At 41.3% G+C, this 25928-nt stretch overlaps 1 protein-coding gene across 2 annotated transcripts in view; it reads left to right on the plus strand.

Annotated features, from left to right (window-relative positions):
• Positions 1-25928, plus strand: part of RFC1 (replication factor C subunit 1) — a 76545-nt gene that overhangs the window by 35030 nt on the left and 15587 nt on the right. The window contains exons 5-11 of one of the 2 annotated variants that reach the window (XM_006029225.3): positions 9971-10200; positions 12167-12241; positions 17514-17591; positions 19479-19566; positions 19671-19951; positions 21359-21466; positions 22113-22292. In XM_006029225.3, coding sequence (XP_006029287.1) covers positions 9971-10200; positions 12167-12241; positions 17514-17591; positions 19479-19566; positions 19671-19951; positions 21359-21466; positions 22113-22292 — 1040 coding nt within the window. The remainder of the gene's footprint in view (positions 1-9970; positions 10201-12166; positions 12242-17513; positions 17592-19478; positions 19567-19670; positions 19952-21358; positions 21467-22112; positions 22293-25928) is intronic. The other variant, XM_006029226.3, reaches the window with a different exon arrangement.

Consider the following 25928-nt stretch of genomic DNA (forward strand, 5'->3'; position numbering starts at 1 on the left):
GTCCCTGGGTTTTAAGTGCTTCCCTCCACCCTGATAACATGGCCTTGTGGGTTTTATATACCATGGCACATGTGGTGATTTTAAAAGCTGGAGAATGGAGGCTTGGGGTTGGGGAAGCTCTCCCTGGCCCCACTTCCTTATGGGTCCTGCTTTAAATCACCCCATGTGCAGCTCATCTGGGCTGCATGTGAAGGGATTTAAATTCTTGGGGGTTTCTTATTGACAGCCTGTCCCTTTCCCAAGCAGAGGGGAGGACAGATTTTTAAATTAATGGGCTCTCCAAAGGTGTGGGTGGCCCAGGGAGCAGCCCTTCAGGGCTCCCCAGCTAGATTTTGCTTGTTTCTCTCTCTAGCCAGGGGCCGGAATGCATCCTAGGCTATTTTTCTACAGAGAAAATTTCAGAGAAATTCTTACCAATAGAAACAAACACCCATATGTGGCCTTATAACATCTCTTTGCTTTTGTAACGGTTGAGACTAAAACATTTTTTTCTAATAATTACATAGCCAATCTTTGAGTTGTTACATAAGGTTTATGGTGTTTTTTATCTGATCAGCGTAGTGTGTTTTGATGATATCGTTAGGGAGATGAGGGTTCATTAGTAGACATTTCCCGTGTAAATTTTGTACCGCTATCATAATTCTTTACCTTGTTGATGGGGGAGGGTAGAAATGACATACAGCACTAATTGATTATATTTAATACTTTGAACTTTGCGGTGATTTGATTTGACATTGAATATATTTCACATTTTAAACACCTATAATCTTTTTTTGCAGTGATAATTTTATAAAGGTGTTGAATACTGACATTGTTCTCTAGATTCCTTCTTTTGGAGCTCAGTTTTTAATCTGTTTTTAATAGCATGGGATAAGCTTTTATTTTTATTTAGGGTGCTCTCAGAAATAGGTGTTATAATTAAACTGCAGCAAAATTCTGCTACTTTGATTAAATGAGAAATTAAATCCCAGCTTCACTATATTTCATTTTGAGATAATTATGTTTGGTGAAATGTAGCTTAAAACCAAGGCTAGCTGAGCTCCACATTTACTTAACATTAGTTCCTGTTGAATTCAGTGCTGTTTCAGGATCAGAGCCAGTGTGTCCTCAGTGGGTCAGTTTGACATTCATCAGGAAAGAGGCCTTTGAAAACCCCGTACAACAGTGTGCTTGAAGTTCAGTGTTTCAAAAAGATTTCAGTTTGTACTTTTGAGCCAGTTGCTACCTCCTACATACAGTAGAAATGAAACTGCTGCTGCCTACTGTATTGGGAGCTCGTTGCCACCATCTTAAAACATTTCCACCTTTTTTTTTTTTTAATGTTTCACTTAAAACAAAAAAAAAATGTTGTTTTAAAATATGTGGGTAGGTTATCTTGTAAGGCGCATTGTCCAGTGAAGACTTGAGAATTTTATAAGTTCTGGTTCTTCACTCTTTTTTGCTATATGATTATTTAATTTTAAATTTTGAATATTAAATTTTATATTGGGCTAAAATGGCACCCATCCAGTTTTTACTTGTTAGATACTGATGATGGCTGTAAGAGTAAATGCACTGATGATTTTTAAAGGTTTTATGTATGGTTTACACACATCTAGAAGCTTCCATTTATTGAACAATATGAATGCCTAATTTGAAGGAAGCAGGGGTTTAGGTTGTAGCCGTGTTGGTCTAAGGATATAGGCAGACAAGGTTTCTTGGGTGAATTTGATATCTTTTATTAGACCAACCCAAATGGTTGGAGAATAGTTATTAAGCAAGCTTTCGGGTTCAAAAACCCTTCGTCAGGCTCAGGAAGCTGCAGCAGTTGGTGTGCGCTTCCTGCCCCAGCCCAGCCCAGCCCCTGGCTTGTTTACTTTTCAGTCCATCCAGGAAGAGCACACACCAACTGCTGCAGCTTCCTGAGCCTGACGAAGGGTTTTTGAACCCGAAAGCTTGCTTAATAACTATTCTCCAACCATTTGGGTTGGTCTAATAAAAGATATCAAATTCACCCAAGGAACCTTGTCTGCCTAATTTGAAGGAAATGAGTTGTTTTTTGGCAACAGAGAACAGATATTCTAAAGACCCTGGCTGTCAAACCTGGCCTAGTTTGATAAACTTAAGAAACTGTCTGAGGTAAAAATTGAAACTTGGTTGGCTTCATAATTTATTTTGGTGTACATTGAATAAAATGTGTATTACAGGCCATGTGACTTTAGGCATGATTTTGAGAAGGCATACCTCACATTATTCTCCTCATTGGCCTTACTTCCTGCTGCCATTTTGAAGCGAGGGATGCTGAATACATGAAACGCTGCAGGTGCTTGAATTAGAGCAGATCCCAGAGCCTCCCACCTCCAGAGCACATGTAAAGAATGCCCTTAGATTGGGTTCTGACATTTTTAAATCAGTCTGTGTGCGCCAAACTTCTGTTGTGTTACATCTGTAGACCAGTTTCCTCTTCTCAGAATATCCAGGGTTGAACCTTTTCCTCTTAAAGTAACAGAAAAAGAGAAAATCTTCCTGAAGTGACCTTTGATCACATCTATTTGACTTCTCCACTAAAGTGGTGACATGGATTAGAATTCAAATGGCCTAGGCTTGTTGGTTTTATATCTTTATTATAGCATAGAGCCTTGACATGTCATCAGAGACAGAAGGGCTAACAGTCTTAGTTTAAAGTGCTTGTTTGTATCCACCTAAACTAAAATTGCATGTTGAGAAACTGAACACTAAGCAAAACTCTAGAGGACTGTAAAGACCAGTTTCTGAAGCTTGGTTACTAGTGGACTTACCTCAGTTTTAATACTCAGACATTACATTGCCTTAGTCAAACGTGATATCTGTTTTTAAATTACTTTTTTTCATATTATTTAAGGCTAATCATCTTCTTAAACAAAATAAACCATAACAAAAGTTTTGGAGGTTCTGCTTGCTTGTCTTTGAGTTTATTCTGTTAAAAAGTCAAAGATTTTGGAATTAGTTTTAAGAACAAAATAAAAAATGAAAAGAAATTGCAGAAGGCCCAGGCAGTGATTTTTATTAATAAAGTATTTGGTGATGTACTGACTCTTGGTTATTGTGATTCTAAAATAATCATATTATATTAAAATAACTGGTTGGTATATCAGGAAAAAAATGCCAACACAGCAAACAAAAAGACCCAAAGGAAAAACTGCACTGAGCCTTTATAGAACCTCACCCTAGATTGTGACAGGACAGATTCTTTAGGACAGGAATGGTACTGTTACATGCACAGTGCTTGGCATAGTAATGCCTTGGTGTTACTTTAACGCAAATAAATAGTAATATCCTGCTACTTAACAGGACAGTGATAACATTTAGTTTTGAGTTGAAAAAATATGTTCAATAAACACCATCATATAAAAATAATATCCTCTCACTATGATTTTTAATAGCAAAAGGTATATATTAGCTTAATTTGGACCATGTTACAGATTTTTTAAGCAGGAGTGTATTTGCCTAATTTAGTGTAAGTCTCTCATTAAATAAACAGTTAAGTTTAATATTAGTATATGGCAGCATGTAGATAACCTTTCTTGGGCTAACCAATGGATAAACATTATATTAAGGGTTAGTCTGTGCCCAGAAGTGTTTGCAATCTGAGTAGAAATGAAAAAGAGATGGAGAATGCTAATGCATTGAAGTGACTGGGAGCTGAGAGTATGGGGAGATTAAATGGCTCATTCAGTGTCACACAGGTTCATAGACCACACCAGGATTTGAGATGGATTGTAAGATCTTTGTGTCAGGGAGGCATTTTCTGTTCTTTTTTCTTCAGTGCCTGTAGGTCCCCGGCTTTTGAAGGTGGTTTGTAGGCTGTACTTGTCATTACTAATGAGCTTGGGTTCCTGATTATCAGTCCAGTCTAGCACATTGTTCACATGACTGTCTTTCGTTTCTGACATTTCTGCAAGTGGAAGAGGAAACTTTTACAGAAATAATTAGTTCTGAAATATGGTCTACTTTTAACTGTTTAAAAGAGCTTTTTTTCCTCAAAATGCTAGGTTTTTGGTTGTAGCTGTGTTGGTCTAAGCACATAGGCAAGCAAGGTTCTTTGGGTAGATGTGATATCTTTTATTAGACCAACTGAGTAGTTGGAAATAAGTTATTTGCAAGCTTTTAGGCACAATCACCCATCTTCAGGCCTGAATAGGGTTTGTAGGCATTGGAAAAGACATGTCTCTCAGCAGCTTCACTTATTCTGTTTACCAGGAAAAAATGTTTTTTTTGTTTTCTTAGTGATGGTTGAATTACTGAGGGTAGGCAAATAATAACCTTAAACGAATCATCTTAAACAAACAAACAAACTTGTACAACTATTTTAAAAACAAAAATGATGTTTTTATTTCTTTATCATATGTGAGAAGAGAGTAAATGGAGAATGTATTTACTTTTTAGAGACTGGCTATTGGAAAACTAGAAAAATTAAGGTCATAAGAGATGAGTGATAGCTGAATGATTAACAGGAAGGGATTGCTGTGTGGTTGTCTTTTGTTTGTTTCCTTCTGTAATCAGTTTCATCACATTAGATTATGTGTACTTGGGGAAGGGACATCTTTGACAGCCTTCTGAACCTTCTGATAAGTTATGACATCTTCCATTTTGTATCTTAGATACTCCTCAATTAGTCCTAACAGCAAGGTAGAGCATCCTTGGTAACTACAATGTAAAACGTCACAGAGGAGAAAATTATCTTTATGCTGTACATTACAAAGACAGGAAAATAAAAGGGCACCATGGGTTTTAATAAGGCAAACCTTATGGCTCCCATCTCATGCAACAGCCTGAAAATAAAGGCGAGTCTGAGCAGTTTAGCTTTGAGGAAGATCTGTTAAGCTTTCTCCGAAGAGTCTCAGCACATCTGCAAATCTGGAAAGTATCTAGGTCTCAGTAAGACCACTTGGAATTTAGTGGGAGTTTAGGCCCCCAGTCCTTTGTGCATCTAGCTCTTAGTGACTTCAGAAGAAGTTAGATGAATTACTGTATCTGAATCTTATCTAAGAGAGCATCAGGTTGTTGAAATCCATTTTTTTTGGAAGCAGAATGGGTTATAATCAGAAAGCTATCTGTTCTCTGGATAGTTACTTCAGTGTTTTTGTTCTGCTTTTTCTTCCTTTTCTGGTTTACATTTTCAGATATTTTTATGTTCTGGTGTTGTGAACAGCTCTGTAAGCCTGCTTTGTTTGTTCTCAGTGTGAATGCAGTAAACCTTTCCAATTCAGTCTTTTCTAGGAAAGGCATAATTAGACCTTTGCTTTAATTACCAGCAATATTTAAAGCGCTTGCATCATAAATATGACTCCAAGAAAAAAATCAACATCCTTTTTAATGAAGCTTAATTATATTTACCCTGTGCATCTCTTCAGCTGACAGAAAGCAATATCCTGTACTAATTTTTTGTTTAAATAGTTACAATATTGAATTTTTCTTTAATGTGCTGATTTTGTACATTCAATAGAGAAAAATAAGGGTTTTGTTCTAGAATAGTGTCAGCTTTATGGTTAAGAATAATGCAAGTAGACAGAGACTTGTTCTTTCTTTTCCCCAGAGACAGATGAGTATAGTTATAACCTTATTAACTTAATTTTAGTAAGATGCTCATTTTACCCCTGGAAATGCATTTTCTTGTTTAACTGAAAAATTGTAAGGAGTGAAAATAATTCTGAAATTAGGTTTGCCAAACAAGCACTTTCCTATTAAGATATCAAACCAGGGAAAATTAGGAGTCTGACTCATCCAGCATCAGACTGTCCCAGATGTGCTATGCTCTGTTAATTTGAACTTAATGGCAATAGGAGGTGTACTAATGCCAAAGGAAATATATTGGTGTGTTGAGACCAGCTTAATTGGTATCCTAGAGGTAGGGGTTCCCACCTTCCTGTTGCAGACCGCTATTTGATTTTCTGTGTCTAATCTATTACATTATATGCTGAATTGGATAGAAAATCTGTCTCTCTGGTGGAAGAATCTTGTATTTAGACATTCTGCAGGGATTTTGACGTAGTCGATAAATTAGTTTTTTCCTCGTAAGAACAGCTTATACAAGTAGCATGGATATCCCATTGAATCGTTTGTATGTACTGCATAGTAAGCATTCAAGTGCAGAATCTTCATGTTATTGTCTTCAACACTTACTGTTGCATTTTTATCAAGGAAGGGAGGGAATAAAAAAAGACAAAAGGGAGAGAAATAAGCAGATATAGAAAATACAACCCATGCGGCAAGAAAGGTAGAAAGTGGTGTTGCTATATCATGAGCATGTCCACATTTTATTGATAATTGTATGGATAATGAACATTTGGGAGACACCGATAAGGAGAAAGAGGAATCATATATAATCACAGTGTAAAAACAAGTAATAGGAGTCTAGAATTACAGGAAATTGGAAAATGGAAACATTTTTGTGCTAAACTGTTTGTGATCATGGCCAAGTATGTATATCAGAAAAATTTCCTGTTGTTGAATAGTATCCTAAGGGAAGCTGTAGAGATGCTATCCTTGAGAAATAAAAAATAGGCTTTGTTTTGGAGCACACAGATAAGACTCTTCCAGTTCTGCTCCTGTCAGCTCCCTGTGCTTCCTCCCTTTACTTCTTCATGCACATAAAACTTAGGTTTAGCTGTTCTTTTTGTGTCCTGCTTTAACTGTTGTCTCTTTGGCTTTTTTTTGACTTTTTTCTCTGGATATACTTAAGAAGTATATAGGATGACTAATTCAAATCCCTTCTTCTGTGAAGTCTAACAGTTGTGATCCACCGTACAAAACAGATGTGTTATTGTCAGCAGAAACAATTTTTTGAACTCACATCTTCGTCTTGCTGTCTTGTTTATTTTGCCTGTGTACTAGGCTTGCGCGAAGCAGTTAGTATTTGCGTTGGATTCGGATTCTCCGAATCAAACAGTCCCCATCCCGTGTTGGCTCTCCCAGCCCTGTCAGTGGCTGCCCCACCCAGCCCCAGCATTCCGGCTCTTAAAGCCCTGCACTCACTGGCTCCTGCCAAGCGGGGGGAGGCATCCCTATTGCCCATCTGTGTGGGGGACTCTGCCACAAGTCCCCAGAAGCCCTGGTGGCCGCTGCAGCAGCGGGTGAGTGCTGGGACGCGGGGGCTGGGCAGAGCACCCATTGATGAGGCTGGGAGAGCGGGTGGGGGTCAGGGGGTGCTCAGGAGATCTGAGGGAGCAGACAGGGAATGGGGCCTGGCAGGGGTCCCCCCCCATGGTTCCCTTCCCGTCCCTTACTTATCAGCATGGAGTCCGGGTTCAGCTCCGTGTGGCAGCGAGCAGGGACTGCCTGAATCTCCAAAGCTCTCCAAATCTTTTCCGGATCTATTCGGAGAGCTTCAAATCGATTTGGATCTTTTTATTGGTCTCCTGATTCGATTCGGAGATTCGGCCACCGATTTGGGTTGAATCTCATCCAAATCGAATCGGCACCCAAAGCTTCGCACAGCCCTACTGTGTACCCCTTCTGACATCTCTAGTGCTCCCAAGGAGGAATTGCTCTTGAATATGCCCTGCTCAAGCTTAAACTCAGAAACAACAGGGTGAGCCCTCCCTGCTGATCTTTGTCTTGGATGTGTTTGAGACCTGGTGGGGATGCGCATCTGAGGGGGCTGCACTGCCATATTTCCACATTTGGGTGGGGCCTGCTTGACAAAATCCCTCTGTGGGAGCACTGGAGGCAGGGTGTCTCATTCAGTGTCTCTTGTAATGTTCAGTACCAAGCAGTCTTTTAACTCTGATTAATAAATAAGAGGACCAGCTCCAAAATTTGCTGAAGATGCCTGGAGTCTTTCAGTTGACTTGAGTAAGCTTTGGATCAGATCCAGGATGAACAAAATCAAAATGTTAACTCTAGGGCATGTTCCTATACTGACTGGAGGGTTTGGTGTCTAAGGACAGTTGTTCTTTTGCAGCTCTTTGGGAATATTTTTTTCCCAGGACACTTGTGATTCAGTGTAATTGTTTTTGTATGGATTCCCCAAAGATCTATGTGATGCTCCTCTAATAGGGTTCCCCTGAGGTCCCTGCCAGCCCTGTTTTTCTTTGGTGATAAATTCTTTACTATTGTGAAAACAGTTGCTAATGGTAGTTTTCTTTGAACCTATGGTGAATATGTTTTAACAACCAGGAAAAAGTTTTCAGCACCTTTGCAGAACAAATTCCTTAAGACCAAACCTTTAACTTTGTTTGTATTGAGCAGTCTGAGTTGTTCCTTAGTCATGTAGGGCAGTTAACATAACGTCAAATTCACTTAATTTCAGTTAATTAAGGCCTACTTTGCTGAACTGTTGTCCACTATTATTATGTATTGATAAATGGCTACTTTTCTCTGTCAGAGGTGACTATACAATGCAGAGGAGGAGGAAGTAATATAGTGAAAACTGGTTTCATTAGTCAGTAGGATAACTCGTCACTATGGTCTTATTAGTTAATATACCAATAATACCTGCTAGAGTTCCACTGATTTATGCACAAAATGCTTTTTGCCTAATTCATCACCTGTTAAAGCATAATTAGGCATTTCCAAAAGTACATGCATACCAAATCACAAAAGAATTTGTTACTTAGAATTTATTGGCTTAAAAGTTATCTTCCATAGAGCCTCTCGAGCCAACTCTTGCACAGCATTAGATATTATTCAGCATTTTTTGGCTGAACAAAACATGCAATTAACCATTCTATTTTGCACAGTTATCTCCTGTTTTACTCTCTCGTAATCATGTTGTCATTCTTATATTGTGAACACTGAATTTTTGTAGTAAAATTATACTTTATCTTCATAATCATACAATTCTCATATAATAAGCCAATTTGAATTTGGCTATGGTACACACACACATATGTATATGTATTATAGCTAAATTCCGAATAGTGTTGCTTCAGATTAATTGTGTGTGAGCAGCAATTATCAATAGTTTGCCATTTCAGCTTTGTGAAATGTGTTTTGCATGCCATACTGAGACACAGTAAAGAAGGATTTTTGACTTTTATAATGAGGGAAATATATTTCCCTCAAAGGTCAGAAATCCTTCTTTCACAAAGTTGAAATGGCCAACTATTGATAATTGTTGCTTGGAGATGATTACTACCACTACTCTTGGACTGATACAGTAACTAGATTTTACTGTAGTTTGTAAAGTGTTTTGAACCTTGCCAGTGAATGCCCCTGCTAGAGGCGGGAGCATAAAAAAAATAAAATAAAACCTCCCCGTCTTCAAGTAGTTGCCCTGCAGACTTCTTGTAAATAAAAATGGACAGGTGAACCTGCTGCCCAGCAGTGCATTTCTTGTTCTCCTGTCAGTTGTTCTCTTAAATACTTATATTGTTATCAGTTGCTGGTAAACAGAGGCTTAGTTACAGTGATAATGACTATTCAAATATTAAAATGAAACTTTAGATTTATATAATGTTGTGCATTGGATACATTATTTTGACCAAAATGATTATGACAAAAGAGACCTTTATTTTAATTTCATGTTGTTTTAAGATGTGGTGCAGATGTTTTGAGAGAGAGGGTTGGGAGTCGGAAGATTTTAATTCTACTGTGGAGTCACCTGATCTTTCTGTGCTTCTGTAAAATGAGAATGTTTAATTTTTGTAAAACTTTTGTGTAATGAAAGGTGCTGTATTAGTACAGTAGTAATTTTATATGCAGTTGTAAATACCTCATATAATTAAATGGAAATATTAGCCTGGGTTTTTTTAATAGCATTCCAGCACTGTGTATATGTAAAGCTGATAGGAACCATGAATGTTTGTAGTCCACATTGTTCCTAAATTATCTAATTAGAGTGTTGCTTTGAGTTTTTTCTTTAAACAAACACTGAACATCTTTGCAGTGTTTGCAAAGATGCACCTTAAGGTGCAAAGAGAACTTGTTCTAGATAATTATCTTTTTGCTTATGTTATAAGAACTTCTTGAGGGTCACAGTAGCAAAGAGTAATTTAAATGTTTTCTTAAGATGAAGAAGATGACTTTGTTAAGAAAACTTGCTTGAAACTGAAGGAAAATGGGGCGTCAGCGCACAGCTGCCAAGGAACAGCAGGAGTGAGAAAGGAAGATGCAAAACCACAAGCTAAAAGTAAACCGTTATCTCCAGGAAAACTGACACCAACTTCAGCACTTGATTATTTTGGAACTGGTAGTGTCCAACGATCAGAGAAGATACTCGTATCAAGCAAAAGAAAAGAGGTGGGTATTCATGGTATTCCTTTTTTTAGCTTCTCATGTGTTTGATGGCAGAACAAAATGGCTAGTTTAATAGTAATGAGGAATAGCCATGTGACCATTTCTTTGTTTCTTGACATGATTTTTAAAGGCAAAGGAAGCGTGAATGTAACTTTGACTGTGGCATCTAGGTGTACAAGAGATGCCCAAATATGTTTGATTTTTTTCCTCTTTGAAAAGATCAGAACAAACGTAAATAATTTTTTGTTCTTCCCCTTGTATCCTTATATGGATCCACATAACACTTGGATGGGTTTACACATGATTTAAACATGAAGTGAATAGTTGTACACGCCTGTTAAACCAGTTTAAATCTGCCTGGAATGGTTCAAAAGTGTACCTGTAAAATCAAGTACTGTTTTGAACTAGCTCACTTGAATTAGTTCAGTGTTACGTGTGGACACCAAGTGTCCTGTGGCATGGGGCTGGTCAGTCCTCTAGGTATCCCATACTACATTGCTTCCCCCCGCCACCCTCAGCACACTTCTACTGACTGCTCTGGTTTGTAGCCAGAACTCTACTGCCCCCCCCCCCCCCCTTCTTTTTTTCTTGGCACTTCTTATCTGAGAGGTGCTTTTCACTGTTTCGATAAAAGCTATCTTATCTAATAACCAGCTGCATCTTCACTCCCTGCTTACCTGCAGCCCCTCATACTCTGCCAGTCCCTAGGCACCTACAAGTGTAGGAAGAAGCACCTCCTCCCACCACCGCCCTTTCAAATCAGACAACCACACTTCAAATTTTGGTTATTTGCTAGCCACTGAAACATACTAAATTCTTGCTTAAGTAAGCAGAAAAGTTACAAGGCCCCAGCTGCAGATCAGTCACCTCTGGGACTTTCAAAGCATGGGTGCAAGCATCCTGCCCTCCCCACTCTCCCATGTGATGCATGCTGGGCTAGTGGCTCGCTTCCATGCTCTGGTATAGGAGCCATAGGACATTGCACAATTGTGAACCAGTTCTGAATCAGTGACATTGTAGAACAGCTTTGTCTGTTTGTACCCAGCTTTGTCTGTTTGTACCCAGAGAGAGAGATCCTAATATGTAGCTCTTTTATAATCAGGACGGGGATCCTGGGTAGTATATGAAAACAGTTACTGTCTAGAGCTTTGAGAGGTAGGGATGGGTTAAAATTTTAGTTTTTAAAATTTGACTTTTTAATGACAGTATGTTCTTTCCAAGTCTAAACTTCTTTCTGTAAGCAACTATGTGTAATCTTAATTTTAAATGTATAGCGAAAAGCCCAATAAGGAATTTCTTGTAATTTAATTTTAATTAAAGCTCTATTATCCTGTCAATACAATATCATCAGATGCCTAATTTAAAAAGTCATGAGCATAGTAGTAACTTTTCAGCTTCAATTTCAAAAGCATAATTTAACTTTAAATTCAAAATCTGTAGTGATGCCAGTTGAGTATGGAGTTATTTACCAACATAATATGTACAGGTTGCTTAGGCAAACAGCAGTGCACATTTCCTTCTATTATTCTGTCCTTATGTCAAAGGCAGAGGAAATGCTTTAAGGGTGAAAGAAAGTAGCTCATACTCCATGTGAAACAATCATTGGCTGCTTTTCTGAGCTGGTCTGCTGCTATGGTCAGTATGGGGACTCCTTTCAACTGAGTGAAACCACTTACTTCACACACTATTTGGAGTTAATCGCGAATGGTAATATGGTTTCTCTTCAGATTGCATAAATCTTTCAGCCACTCGTAAACTGTACTGAGTTCAGACTAGAGAGCTAGAAACAAAATGTTCTATATCCCATTCTCTATTGGGGTACAACCATCACCCTATTGATAAATGTACCAAATATAAGTGGGCAGAGCATAGTCTGGCATATAGAATGGTATCCCTATGTGCCTATGTAGTCAATGACAGGAAATTGAACCATTGTTTTTTTTTCTCTCCCCCTTTCTTTAAAATGTAGCCTTCTCAAAGCAGAGATTCCACACTGGAAGATGAGGCCATTGCTAAGATATTGCAGCTTGAGGAGGATGCAGAGGTAAGCTTAAAAAAAGACATTGCCCTGCCTCTCTGCCCCCAGATGTGACGAATCTGCCAACAGCACTTTTTTGACAGCACAGTTGCTGGACTTTGTTTTGAGCCAAAAAAGCAGTTCCATGAATGTGCTGCTCTGGTGGCTTGGGAAAGGAATACAGACTTCCCATATCTGCCTAAAAATGATTTTTAAGCAGTGTTCTTCTGTAGATGTTAATTTGGTTTTGTAACCAATCTTTGCCTGGATCAACCTTTGCCATAATCTTGTTGTTCTTCCTCTCAGTCTCCTGCAGCTTTACTAGACTTGGTCCTGGTGAAAGGAGATGACCTGGTGACCGACTTAGAAATAGAGGGTAGCCTGGGTGACAGTGATCATGAAACCATCACGTTCACTGTCCGTCACAAGGCAGAAAAATCTGATAGCAGGGTTGAAGTCTTCGACTTGAAAAATGCAAATTTCAACAAGCTCAGGTCACTAGTAGGGCAAGTGCTGCAGGACCAGGGACTGGAGGCAAAAAATGTGCATGAAGAGTGGTTGATTCTTAAGGGGACAATCCTTGAAGCACAAAGGAAGTTCATTTCCACGCTGAGAAAGGGCAGAAGGACTGGGAAGCCCTCCTGGTTAAACAGGAAAATCATAGTCTTCCTTAGAAAGAAGAAAGAGACCCCTCTGAGACAACAATGGAAGCTGGGGACAGGTCCTAAGGAAGACTATACAACAACTTGTAGGGAAGAAATTGGAAAGGCTAAGGTGGTGACCAAACTCAGATTAGCAATGGGAATCAAGGACAACAAAAAGTCCTTCTTTAGGTATGTATGGAATAGGAGGAAAGCAAATAGAAGTGTGGGGCTGCTGCTCAACAACTCGGGGTGGCTGGTTACTGACACTCAGGAGAAAACTGAACTCCCAAATGACTACTTTGCCTCTGTTTCTTGGGGAAAATCATGCCGGATAGGGTACAGAATGAGCAGGGCAGAAATGACTGCCTCTCTACTGTTGCTGTAGAACTGGTGTGTGATCAGTTAAAGAAATTAGACATCTGTAAGTCAGCAGGACTGGATGAATGCCATCTGAGGGTGCTGAAGGAGCTGGCCATCATCATTGCGGAGCCTCTGGCGAAACTGTTCCAAAACTTGTGGCGCTCCAGAGAGGTCCCTGAGGACTGGAAGAGGGCCAATGTTGTACCCATCTTCAAGAAGGGGAGGAGGGAGGACCCGGGTAACTGTGGGCCGAAGAACCTAACTTCGATCCCAGGGAAAATCCTGGAAAAATTCATTAAGGAGTCTATGTGCGATAGGCTTGCAAATGGTAGGATTCTGAGTGACAGCCAGCATGACTTTGTCATGGGCAGGTCTTGTCTAACCAACCTCATCACCTTTTACATTCAGGTGACTTGCCACCTGGATAAGGGAGAAATGGTGGATGTTGTATACCTTTACTTCCAAAAAGCCTTTGATCTGGTATCCCACAATGTTCTCACGAGAAAATTGGAAGATAGCAGGCTTAACTGCGAGAGAGTTAGGTGGGTGCGAAGCTGGCTGTGGGGTGGACCCAGAGAGTCCTAATGAATGGATCTGTGTCATCTGGGCAAGAAGTGGGCACCAGTGTGCCGCAGGGGTGGGTGCTTGGTCCCATACTTTTCAACATCTTCATCAGTGATTTGGATGAGGGGGTGAGCTCATTGGCCAAGTTTACAGATGACACTAAGTTATGGGGAAGTGTGGTCACGCTTGAAGATAGGCTACAGATACAGGCGGATCTAGACAGGCTTGCAAGTTGGGTGAGTCAGAGAACCAGATGAAGTTTGACGTTGAGAAATGTAAAATGCTCCGCCTGGGGATGAACAATCCCCTGTACACCTGCAGGCTTGGCAACGTCAACCTGACCAGCACTATGAATGAAAGAGACCTAGGGGTAATAATAGACCACAGCATGAATATGAGCTGGCACTGTGATTTTGTTGCCAGCAGGGCAAATAAAACTCTGGCATATGTCAATTGATGCATCTCCAGCAAAGGCAAGGAGGTGATTCTTCTGCTCTACCCAGCACTGGTTAGACCCCAACTAGAGTACTGCATCCAGTTCTGGGCACTGCACTTTAAGATGGACGTGGTACAACTTGAGAGGGTACAACTTGAGAGAGTCCAGAGAAGGGCCACCCATACGATTAGAGGCTTGCACGGCAAGCCATATGAGGAAAGGCTGAGGGACCTGGGACTCTTCAGCCTGAAAAAGAGAAGGTTGAGAGGGGACTTAGTAGCAGTTTATCACTACATCAGCAGAGTACACCAGGGGCTTGGTGAACAACTGTTTACCAGGGCACCTTTGGGGAGAACGAGGAGTAATGGCCACAAACTCCTGGAAGAGCATTTCAGGTTCAACATTAGGAAAGACTTCTTCACAGTTAGGGTGTCCAGACTGTGGAATAAGCTCCCTCCAGAGGTGGTGCAATCACCTACCCTGGAAATCTTCAAGAGGAGACTAGACAGCCACCTTACTGGGGTTACCTGATCCCACCTGTCTTTCCTGCCTGGTGCAGGGGGCTGGACCTGATGATCTTCCGAGGTCCCTTGCCGTCTATGACTCTGAATCTATGTGTCTGCTGGCCTGCCCCTTTTTAACCACCTTCCTACTCCAGTTCTGGAACACACACTTCAACTTAAGAAAACTCTGCCTTCCCTGACTGCTTTCTGTGTTGCTCTGTTGATTTCCTTGCACTTGTTGACACATGGATCAGCCTTGCACATGGAAACTGAAATTTCTTCTATTGCTTGTCACTGTTCATATGAAGAAAATACATATCTGTCATGTTTGCTCTGTTGTAAGCAAGGTCAAACATTTCTATAGGTAATACAAATAATTTGTGATGCTTAAGCATCCTATGAAATATATATTTATTTAATCTACGTGCATTTAGGGTCAGAGGAAATGTGGTGGAAGAAACCTCATAAGGCCATCTAGTCTGGCTCTGTTGCCCCCAGTGTCTGTCTTGAGCTCCCCAGAAATGAATACCTTCTGTTAGTTCACACCTTTTAATATGAAATTAATTTCTGGTTTAGGAAAAATAGTATATGATGAGAACACAGTTTGTGTTAGTATGGTTTACTGTACATAACAGCAGAAAAGCTACTTTTTGTCCTTATTTCTTTAAGTGCCTGAGTTACAATTATAGTCTGTTTCTTTATTCTTTCTACCACAAAGATAAGTATTATATATTGGCTTCACTCTCCTACTGGCATTGTGGGCACATAGAAAATAATGCCCATGGCATACTTGAGTTTATGAGGTCATCTGTTTGAATCATGAAACAAGGCATGTTTGATCTTAGATTAGGACAGTTTACTTGCTGTTGTAAAAGGATTTGATTTTGTAATGTGGAATACAGCTATTATCAATAAATGCCTTAGAAAGAACAAAGTTTTACCCGCAGGGGCGATATTAGATAACGTGATGACCAAAATGTCTGTCAGTGTTGTAGATGATGCATTTATTTTGTTAGGGCCAAATAAAAGGAAACCCGTTGAGGCTTTGTTTTCATTTAACACAATTAGATAAGTAAGCGAAAATAGAATCTGAGGAAATGTGTGCACCTACACGTTTGTTGGAGGAAATCCAGTTTGTTTGAATTAGTACTTACAAGTCCAGCTGACAAATGTATATCTGCCATAAAGTAAAAAAAAATGCATGAAATCAAAACTGGTCAAGGGCTAAATAATGCATGATGTTAAAAATGTGACAACTTTGTATAAATAAACTGGTGTTAAGGTAAATGCTTCTGTGGTTGGCACATGCTAAAGCACAAACAGGCTTTGTTTCTTACTTACCCCGCAGGGCTGATCCAGTCTCTGAAACCTTCAGATTGGTTCCCAGTAACAGGTTAGGATGTAGTGCAGTGATTCTTAACCTGGGGTATTACATTCAGACCCTATAGGAAGTGGTCTGACTCTTTGATAATGGGCACCTTATGCCTGCCACAGCCTTCCAGCACCATTCTCTGTAGCCCTTATCACCAGCTCCAGGAGCATGGGAGGAGTGGGGGAGAACTGAGCCGAAAAGCATAGCCTCAACTCCTCAGCAGCCCTGTGCTGACTGTCCCTGTGCTCCAAGTGGCAGGTTCCAGTTGGGCAGATGCAGAGCTGCATTTTTTCAGCTCCTTCCATGTTCCCAGCACTGGTGTGAGTGGTTGTGGGGAATGGTGGCTATAGTCACCAGCCTTCAAGTTTCTAGAGGAGCAGCTGCAGTAGCAGAGGCCTTGCTCACTCCCTTGGGTACAGACTGTGGGCAGAGGTGGGGCAGGCAATGGAACAAGTGGTCACAGCAGGGTCCTGTCCTTGCTACTTTCAACTGATGCCAGCTTCTGCACCACTGGCCGCTGTCACCCGCTTCTGCCTCCTGCAGGGGCAGCTGCCTCCTGGGGTCTGATGAACCAACCCCATCCTCCCCAGTCTGCCCTTTCTAGCAGCCCCTTCCAGCACCAACCACTATGCACTACACCCGCCCCGTCCCGCTCCTGGGGTGGCCTGCCTACCCTGCTACCTGTGAGAGCCTTTTAAGGGTACCATGGAATCTGAGAAGGTAAGTAAGCACCGTAAGAAATAAATTAGGACAGCTACTCCTTGCTTAATGTTGTAGTTAAGTTCTTGAAAAATGTGACTTAAAGCAAAAGAATGTTAAGTGAATCCAGTTATGTCACAGTAGTTACCTACTAGCAGGCGGTGGCCAGGTAATGTTATAACTGAACATTGCACGACTTTAAACGAGTATGTTCTCTGATAGTTCAGTGACGTAATAATGAAACAATGTTAACCAGGACAACGTTAAGTGAGGAGTACCTGTATTTAAAAGGTGTGCCACTAAATCCCCCAAAGTTATGGAAATGTGCCTTGAGTCTAAAAATGTTGCGATCCGCTGGTGTAGTGATATTCTTACTTCCTTTTAGACCTTTGTTAATAAGCGTTTCCATAACGAAAGAATGTGAAGGGCAAGAGAAGGAACCACATAGATTCCTATCTATATAGATTGTTTCTTCTTACTGAAATCAGCAACTGTACAAAATTCATTTTACTCAGTTTAATGCTATTTACTTTTTGGGGAGGGAGAGTCTCATTTAGAGATATTTAAGCAGAAGGATTCACTGTTGTAGCTGCTTGTTGTCTTTCTATGTTATATGTACTTTTTGTCTTGAACCAACAGACTGTCTAAAATGGTATTATTGCCTATTGTTTATTTTGTTCAGCTGATCTGAACTGAGGTACTGTTCTGTTCCTTTTCGCAGCTGGAGAGACAGCTGCATGAAGATGAAGAATTTGCTAGGACTTTGGCTATGCTGGATGAAACACCAAAGGTGAAAAAGGTACCTGCTTGATTGTTCCCCCCCACCAAGTTGTTGTTAAAAACCCCAAGCAAGCAAGCAAAATAAAAGAACCCAAACAAAACAAAACAAAACAGTGGTCTTAGGAATGTGGGTAGCATTGCATTTTTTTTGTTCAGCTCCCTCATTGTGTTGACTTCGAGAACCTCTTGCCACTTCCTAGGCATTTCTTATAAAATACAAAAAGTTGTCTGATTTACAGGATCATACTGGCTCTTTCCTGTCTTCCCCCTTCAGTAGACTCCTCACCCTCAGTGTTAGCAGCTGCATTGCTTTGACCTTTTGTGCCAGTTGCTTCCTTTGAAACTTACTGTACTCAAATTTGTCTGCCAGTAGGTGCATCAGAGTAGTTTTTGTCTCCTTATTAGCCCCTCTACCAAGTCGTTTTGTTGTAATTGTAGGTTTATACATGTTTGTTTTAATGTACCAACAACAGGACTTACTCCAAGATTAAACAGTACAGTAGGTTATAGTTATATGATCCTATTTGCATTGTCTGACAAAAGCTGTGACTCTAATAAATGTTAAGCTTTTGGAGAAGGAGATTGGACAACTACTGGGTCATTATGGTCTTCTCTTCAAATTTAGAAATCCATCCATTTGAACCCATCACTTAATTGCCTGTTTCATATTTGATTGAATGAAGATTTGTTGTAGTGGGTATGTCCCTGTAGACTTCCTTTATTAAGATGCTGAAGACTTTAAGAATCTAGTTTCCATACTGATTTTGTGGTTTTATGTTTGAAATTCATATTGAACCTGGCTCTAAGCTGTATTTGAAATGTAAGGTCATACCCAAGTTCATGGAGATCTCTGTAGCAAATCTGAGTACCAGAAGTAAGCTAAGTATGGTAGAAAGGGTATGTTTAAAGCAAGTACGTTTAGAGGTAGCGTGAGTACCTCTATGCTATGTTGCATTTTTGCCATGCCTATGATTTATGTAATAAAGACTTAAAATGGTCCACATGTGGGAGATGTTTTGACATAAATTACAGTGTTGTTTTGCTACATTTTTACCTATGAAGCGTGTAGCAAAATTCCTTATAGAAATGGAATTTTATAAGGAAGGTATAAAATGGACTTGGTGTTCTTTACCAGTGTCCGTCACGTATAGATTGCTCTTTTAAATTAATCTTGGGTTAGCATATTGTCTCGTACTTAGTCAAATAGGAAGTTGATCCAACGTGAGAGTTCATATCACAGACACCAGTAGTAGGTACTAATGAGTAACCTTTTTCAGATGACTAATAAAAACAAATGAAGACCCAAAAGTGTAGTTTTCCTGAGCTGTCCAGATAAACTAAGGAAGTCATTTATTATAAGCTACAGGTATACATCTCCCATTGACTTTGGGAGGAGTTTTGTGCACATGTGACAACAGAAAGTGCAGACTGCAAAACGCTCTTTTGCTTGGGTATTAATGGCATACTCTTGGGTAAGGGCCCTGTCCTACACAGTTGTGGGAGCTGACTTTTTTTAAGCAATTTCTTTTAACCTATTGACTCCTTAGAAGTTGAGGGAAATGCTTGAAATCTGCAGAAGTCTGTTTAATTAGTGAATAGAGCAGTGATACTCAACCAGGGTTCCTGGAGATCTGTTCGAGAGTCCATGTTTTGCCTGTTAGGTGCGCAAACATGATTCACAAGATAAATCCAGGGATTTCAAGTAGGAATTCACAGTGTTAAAAACACTGATCTGTTATGGACTTTGTGTTCCTTGCAACAGAAGATTTGCTCTTTTATTTTTCTGTAGTCAAAAAGCAAGTGAAAATGAAGAACTGGAATTTTCTGAGGGTGCCTTGAGTCTCACAAGGTTGAGAACCCCTGTATGCACATTTCTTACTCTGGCATTTTCTTCATATTCATGTAGGTGCGTAACGATCCAGAAGTAAAGTCAACAACTTTGGTTACCAAGATGAGTCCAAACACAGCAGACAAACATAAGCAGTCTCAAAAAGGTAGTTTTTGCATACAGCCAGATCTTAGAACTCATACATTTAAAACATGAAAATTCTTATGTTTAATATGTATATTTTTTCCTACCAACTTCCGGTGAAAATAGCAAACTCAATAGATGATGGAATGAATTACAATAAGAAGGAACAAACTAAATCTGAAAGTACAAGAGAATCTTGTTCACGTCCAGAACCATCAGTTGATAAAGCTATGAATAAGACCTTGCCTTTGAAACCTAGTTCCAAGCTGGTGGCTCTGAAGCAAAAAGAAGAAAGCAAAAAAAAGGAGAGAGAGAGTCTGAGTGTAGCAGCGAGAGAGAGAGAAACTTCAGAAAAGGAAGAAAAAGCAACACCAAAGAAAGAGAGAGTTTCTCCCAAAAAGCCTGAGGTAAGAAGGTGAAATGAATGCACTGGGGGTTGGCAGAGACACAAGGACATTATTTTTTTTAGTTTACTACCTTCTTTGTCACCATTGTTGCTTATTAATATGCTCATATTAAGTTTTCTGGAGAATTTTTAATTTTAAGCAGTCACATTTTGGCAATGTTTTAAGTCTCCAATAAAAATGTCAGAAATGTAAGAAAAAAGAATCATCCAGTGAAGCAGATCTTGGGATTCAGGTTGTGTCTACATGGTAAACTTACTCAAGTATGCCTTGCTGGGTGAGTTGCTTCCTAAAATAGGATCAGTATAGCCATATCCATGAACTAGACTAATTGTCACTACTGAATTGATAGGCCATATATGCAGTTTATTTGGCTTATAGTTAATAAGCAATTCTTAAAGAGCATACACATATGGAAAATCACTTCAAGAACTTGTGTGAAACACTCATTTGTCTGAAGAGCTCCATAATGCAGAAATTCTAATATCCAGAGAGATCAGGATAGTCGATGGTGTTTTGATTTTTGTTATAGTAATATGTTGCTGTTAATAAGATTTCTATTTCCTAGATTTTATCACCTATGTACTAACAATTTTCTTTGCACAGTAGATAATGGAGATGATTATAGTTCTGGCTACTGCTTAACACACAGACAGGATGCACTTAGGAGGCTTAGGAGAGAGTTTGCTTAATGTAGTAGATATGGCACGCATGTACAAATTACATACACACATACATATAGAAATAAATGTGAAGGTAAGCCACCTGTAAGCTTATCAACAGTTCCCACCATATCTTTTTGTTAATTTTAGAAACTCAAATGTCAGAAACTTACACAAATCTTTATTAATAGTCTGATTGGAAAAAGTTTCCAAAAATCGCTGTCTTCACTCTCAGTTCCTACAAATTCTTGCAATTTCGGTAGAGAAGCCAAATACCAACCATCTCTGAAGTCTTTTATGGGTTACCAAGGCAGAGAAAGAGACCAGATATCATTTAATTTGTATAGTAGGATTTTTGCAGATTAGCATTGTTTTTAAGTTGAAAGCTGAAGTGTCTCTCAGAGCCTTATGCATCAATTACCATGGGTTAACAAAAATTTAAGTTACAGTTTCTAGAATAAGTCGGTGTGTGACCATTTTATTCCAAAAAAATGTCCGCACATGCAGTGCATTTCTGAGTAATACCATACAGAGATAAGCTCTTGTTTAAACAATGAATGAAGTATACATTTTCTTTTCAAATTTGTAGAAATTGCTTTTTACAAAGAAAAAATGCTATGAAGTTGAATATTCACTTTAAAAACAAGCCATTGTCCTTGCTACTCCTTTAAAGCACAAAAATATAATTAGGAACTTTAACAACAGCAAAGCTTGAGTTTGACTATTTTATTGCCTATTTCTTTCAAAGTCTGTAAGTCCTGAAGACTCTGAAAAGAAACGAGTTAACTACCAGGCCTATCGAAGCTTCCTCAATCGAGAGGGTCCAAAAGCCTTGGGGTCCAAAGAGATACCACAAGTAAGTTATCATTTGGCTACAGAAGGACTACAGCAGTTTGTCTGATGTTGGTGTATATATCAAGGTATTTCAGTTATATATTTATAAACCCCAATTGAGAGAATAATTGAAGAAATACCTACAATGTCCAGAGCATACCCTGGCTGTACTTGAGATTTGCAACTTTTGCGTTATAGAAAATAAGCTCATGAGTGTCTTGCAAGTCAGAGTTTTCCTGTGGAGTGGAGGATATTTGGAGTAGGCCTTTTTTTCTTCCTGATCAAAGTGACTAACTATTTTTTCTTATTAAAGCTATAAGGTATCTAAAAAAATAAACGGCAAAAATGATAGATACTATATTGATTGTAGGAAACTTTTGCCTTGCTGCTAAGAGAAATTGACTGCTCTGGTATGTGGTTTTTGAAGAATAGGACATTACTAATGTAGCATCAGAATTTCTCCACGTGATATTACAAGCACTTCTGTTGATGACTGTTCATGCATTTGTTTTTGGCTGCTACAAGCTGCCGACTACCTAGAATGGAGTGCAGATTTAAGTTGCATATAAGATAACGCTTGAGAAGAGACAGGTCTGAAAAAACAGTTTTTAGTGGGGAGATAATTATGAATGTATGAAGCTGATGCTATTTTCTGCAATATTTTGTAGGGAGGTGAAAACTGCTTAGAAGGCCTCACATTTGTAATTACCGGAGTCCTGGAGTCTATTGAACGAGATGAGGCCAAGTCTTTGATTGAACGGTATGGAGGAAAAGTAACTGGCAGTGTCAGCAAGAAGACCAATTATCTTGTTATGGGTCGTGACTGTGGTCAGTCTAAATGTGATAAGGTAAGTGCATCTGTGTGTGGTCCAAGAGTAATATAAGTGAGCAAATTTTTGTAAGTGTACTGACCTCCAAAATCAGGCAGTTTCCCAGAAAACTTATTTCAAGGAAAAATGTAATACAGTGAAACCTAAGGCGGAATCTGTAAAATCTGGAAACCTGTTCAAACCAGAAAATTCCTATGATCCTGGCGTGCCTTATAGGAAATTATGTATATTTAAGGCACATACAAGTATTCAAATGAACTGTGAGAAGTCTTGTGGTTTTGTTCCCCCGGCAGGAAAAACCTACTGGGAGAGCATGATACAAATGTTAGAGGGGGCTACACAGGTGCCCACAGCAGGAGCCTTGCATGTGCTCTGCGGGCTTTGCTGGCTCCCAGAGAGTGCTGAGAGTAGCCAAGTGCACAGGGCAGCCGTGATTGGCTGGGGGGCCCCCACGATTGGCTGGCAACCCCAAGGGACTTTGCCACTGTTTGCAGTCCCCTCTCCATCCCTTCTTGCTATGGGGCTTTGTGAGAAGAGATCCAGACCATGTCTCCTTTCTTGTTAATTGCAGGTGTGTTAATTTCTATTCGGGCAGCCTGCAATGGATCCTTGCCCTCCTTAGTCTTAGGGGAGGGGTCTCAGGCACCTGGGGTCTTGGGGGTTTAAGTCTGGGTCTTGTGCAGGGGACCCAGCTGCCTTGACACCAGGTCTCTCTTAGCCCACGGGCAGTCATGGGGAAGGGACTGCTCCATGCATGGGTGGACAAATGGAGTCTAGCATGAGTCACAGACCATCTCCTTGGAGCTGGTGGGGATGGCATTTCTAGTGGAAGGGTTAAGTGCATACATGCATATGTTCTCCCAGGAGCCATTTCTATCTGGGTGGAGTTGGGCTAATTTTCTCCCAGAACTGCAATTTTTGGTATGGAAGAAACTGTTTATGTTCATAGTTTCGTAGTGCTTGGGGTTGGAAGGGACCTAAACAGATCATCAGGTCTGACACCCCAGCCAAATATCTATCCAGCCTCCTCTTGAAGACCCCCAAGGTAGGAGAGCACACCACCTCCCCTGGGAGTCCATTCCAGAGCCTGGCAGCCCTAACTGTAAAGTAATGCCTCCTGATGTCCAGCCTAAACCTTCTCTCTAACAATTTGTGGCTGTTATTCCTTGTAACACGCGGTGGTGCCCGGGGGAACAGAGCATCACCCAATTCTTGCTGGTTCCCCCCTGGTGAGTTTGTAAACAGCCACCAAATCCCCTCTCAGCCTTCTCTTGTGGAGGCTGAATAGGTTCAGGCCCTTTAGCTTCTCTTCGTAGGGCCTGACCCACTGCTTCTTGACCGTGCGAGCGGCCCTCCTCTGGACCCTCTCAATGCTCGCCATGTCCTTCTTGAAGTGCGGCACCCAGAACTGGACGCAGTACTCCAACTGCGGCCTGACCAATGCCGAATAGAAGGCAAGGATCATCTCCCTGGACCTGCTTGTGATGCATCTGTCAATGCACGACAAGGTGTGGTTAGCCTTACTGACCAGTTCCTCGCATTGGCAGCTCATGTTCATCCTGGAGTCAACAATGACTCCAAGATCCCTTTCTGCCACTGTGTTGACGAGAAGGGTGTTCCCCAGCCTATAGGTGTGTTTCAAGTTCCTTATCCCTAGATGCAGCACCTTGCATTTGTCTGTGTTGAATGCCATCATATTCTCATCCGCCCACCTCTGTAACCAGTGTAGATCTAGCTGAATTCTGTAAGATTTTACTGGATTCTGTCCCTGCCCTCCAGCTGCCCACCTCACCCCACATCTTGGTGTCAGCGAATTTGGACAGCGTGCATTCCACACCCACATCTAGGTCACTGATAAAGATGTTGAACAGTACAGGGCCCATGACCGAGCCCTGGGGGACTCCACTGCCAGCATCCCTCCAGGTGGAAAACAACCCGTCCACCAGCACTCTCTGGGTGTGACCAGCTAGCCAATTTGCTACCCATCTGACTGTGTAGGCATCAATGCTGCAGCTGCCTAGTTGTTTTTTTTTTTTTTATGAGTGGGGTGAGAAACAGTGTCAAAGGCCTTCTTGAAGTCCAGGTAGACCACATCCACCTCAATGCCTGCATCCAAGGACTTGGTGACCTGGTCAAAAAAGGAGACCAGGTTAGTCAGGTAGGATCTGCCATCAATGAACCCATGTCGGCTGCCCCTGAACATTTACCTCCCCTGCTGGGCCCTTGCAGATGTGCTCCTTGACAATTTTCTCAAAGGTCTTTCCAAGGACAGAGGTAAGACTGACTAGCTTGTAATTGCCAGGGTCCTCTTTCTCCCCTTCTTGTAAATGGGGACCACATTGGCCCTTTTCCAATCCTCTGATATCTGGCCAGAGCCCCAGGAGCACTCATAAAGCTGTGCCAGGGGCTGCACTATGACCCCCGCCAATTCCCTCAGCACCTTCGGGTGAAGAGCATCTGGATCTGCTGATTTAAACACATCCAGCTCCTCCAAAAGTTTCCTAACTAGTTCATCCCTGACCCTGGGCATGGCGGTGCCTCTAGCCCTCGATGCCTACTGCCCAGTCTTGGGTAGAATCCCACCAGGTCTCTGTGAGCCCCGCTAGGTCTGGGTTTTTGCTAGCTAGCAGGAGGGCGAGTTCCTCCTCCTTATTCCGCATGCTTCGAGCATTTGTGCAGAGGCATTTGAGGCCTCCTGTAGGTACATGTACCGCCCCCTTGTTCCTAAGCCTGCCCTGGCCCCTGTCACTTACCTGGATACTACCTGAGTACATCACCTGACTTGACGGTGAAGTGTCCTCATGTTCCTCTGCATCCCCATCACCTGGTGAACCCAGTTTAAAGCTTGCTGTACAAGATCATCCAGCCTTAAAGAAAATTACACACTTACCTTTTGGGGAGAGATGAAGCCTGTCCCGCCTGAGCATGTTCTCTGTGCGGAAATGTGGGTCATGGTCCAAGAAACCAAAGCCCACCTGGTAACACCAGCTCTGAAGCCACCGGTTGACCTCACTGATACATGCCTCATGGCGCCATCCGCGTCTGCTCACTGGAAGAATAGAAGAGAGAACCACCTGCGCCTGTCTCCTTTAGCTTGGCCCCTAGAGCCTTGTAGTCTCTCATGATGTGGTCTGGGCTGCTCCTGACCACGTCGTTCATTCCCACATGGGTGAGGACCATAGGGTAATGATCAGAGGGTTGGATGAGGTCTGGGATCATCTCCGTGACGTCCTGAATCCAAGCTCCTGGCAGGCAACAAACCTCACATGCCATGGGGTCAGGGCGACAGATGGGCCTCTCCGTTCCTCTCGGGATGGAGTCGCCAGTGACGAGGACCCGGCATCTCTTCCTCTTGATGTTCCAGCATCGCTCAGTCTGTGCCGTGCATGGAGTGGCATCGGCTCCTTCACGACTGCCAGGGCCTCGTACCTGTTCCTCGGCTGTACCTGGGGAGCTAACACTGCGGTAGCACAAGTAGCTCTGGCTCTGGAGGTGACTGTCTGCCATACCGCTGTGGTGGGTGTCTCCCGGGGGGCTTCTCCACTAGGTTTCTGAACCTGCAGAGAATGAAAGTACCCATCAATTTTGTCCTTGGCAGCCCTGATCCCCCGCAGCCTGCTGACCTCAGCCTGGAGCTCCCTCACCTGCTCCTCC

Source organism: Alligator sinensis, unplaced genomic scaffold, assembly GCF_000455745.1.
Source record: "Alligator sinensis unplaced genomic scaffold, ASM45574v1 scaffold246_1, whole genome shotgun sequence".
Classification (NCBI taxonomy): domain Eukaryota; kingdom Metazoa; phylum Chordata; order Crocodylia; family Alligatoridae; genus Alligator; species Alligator sinensis.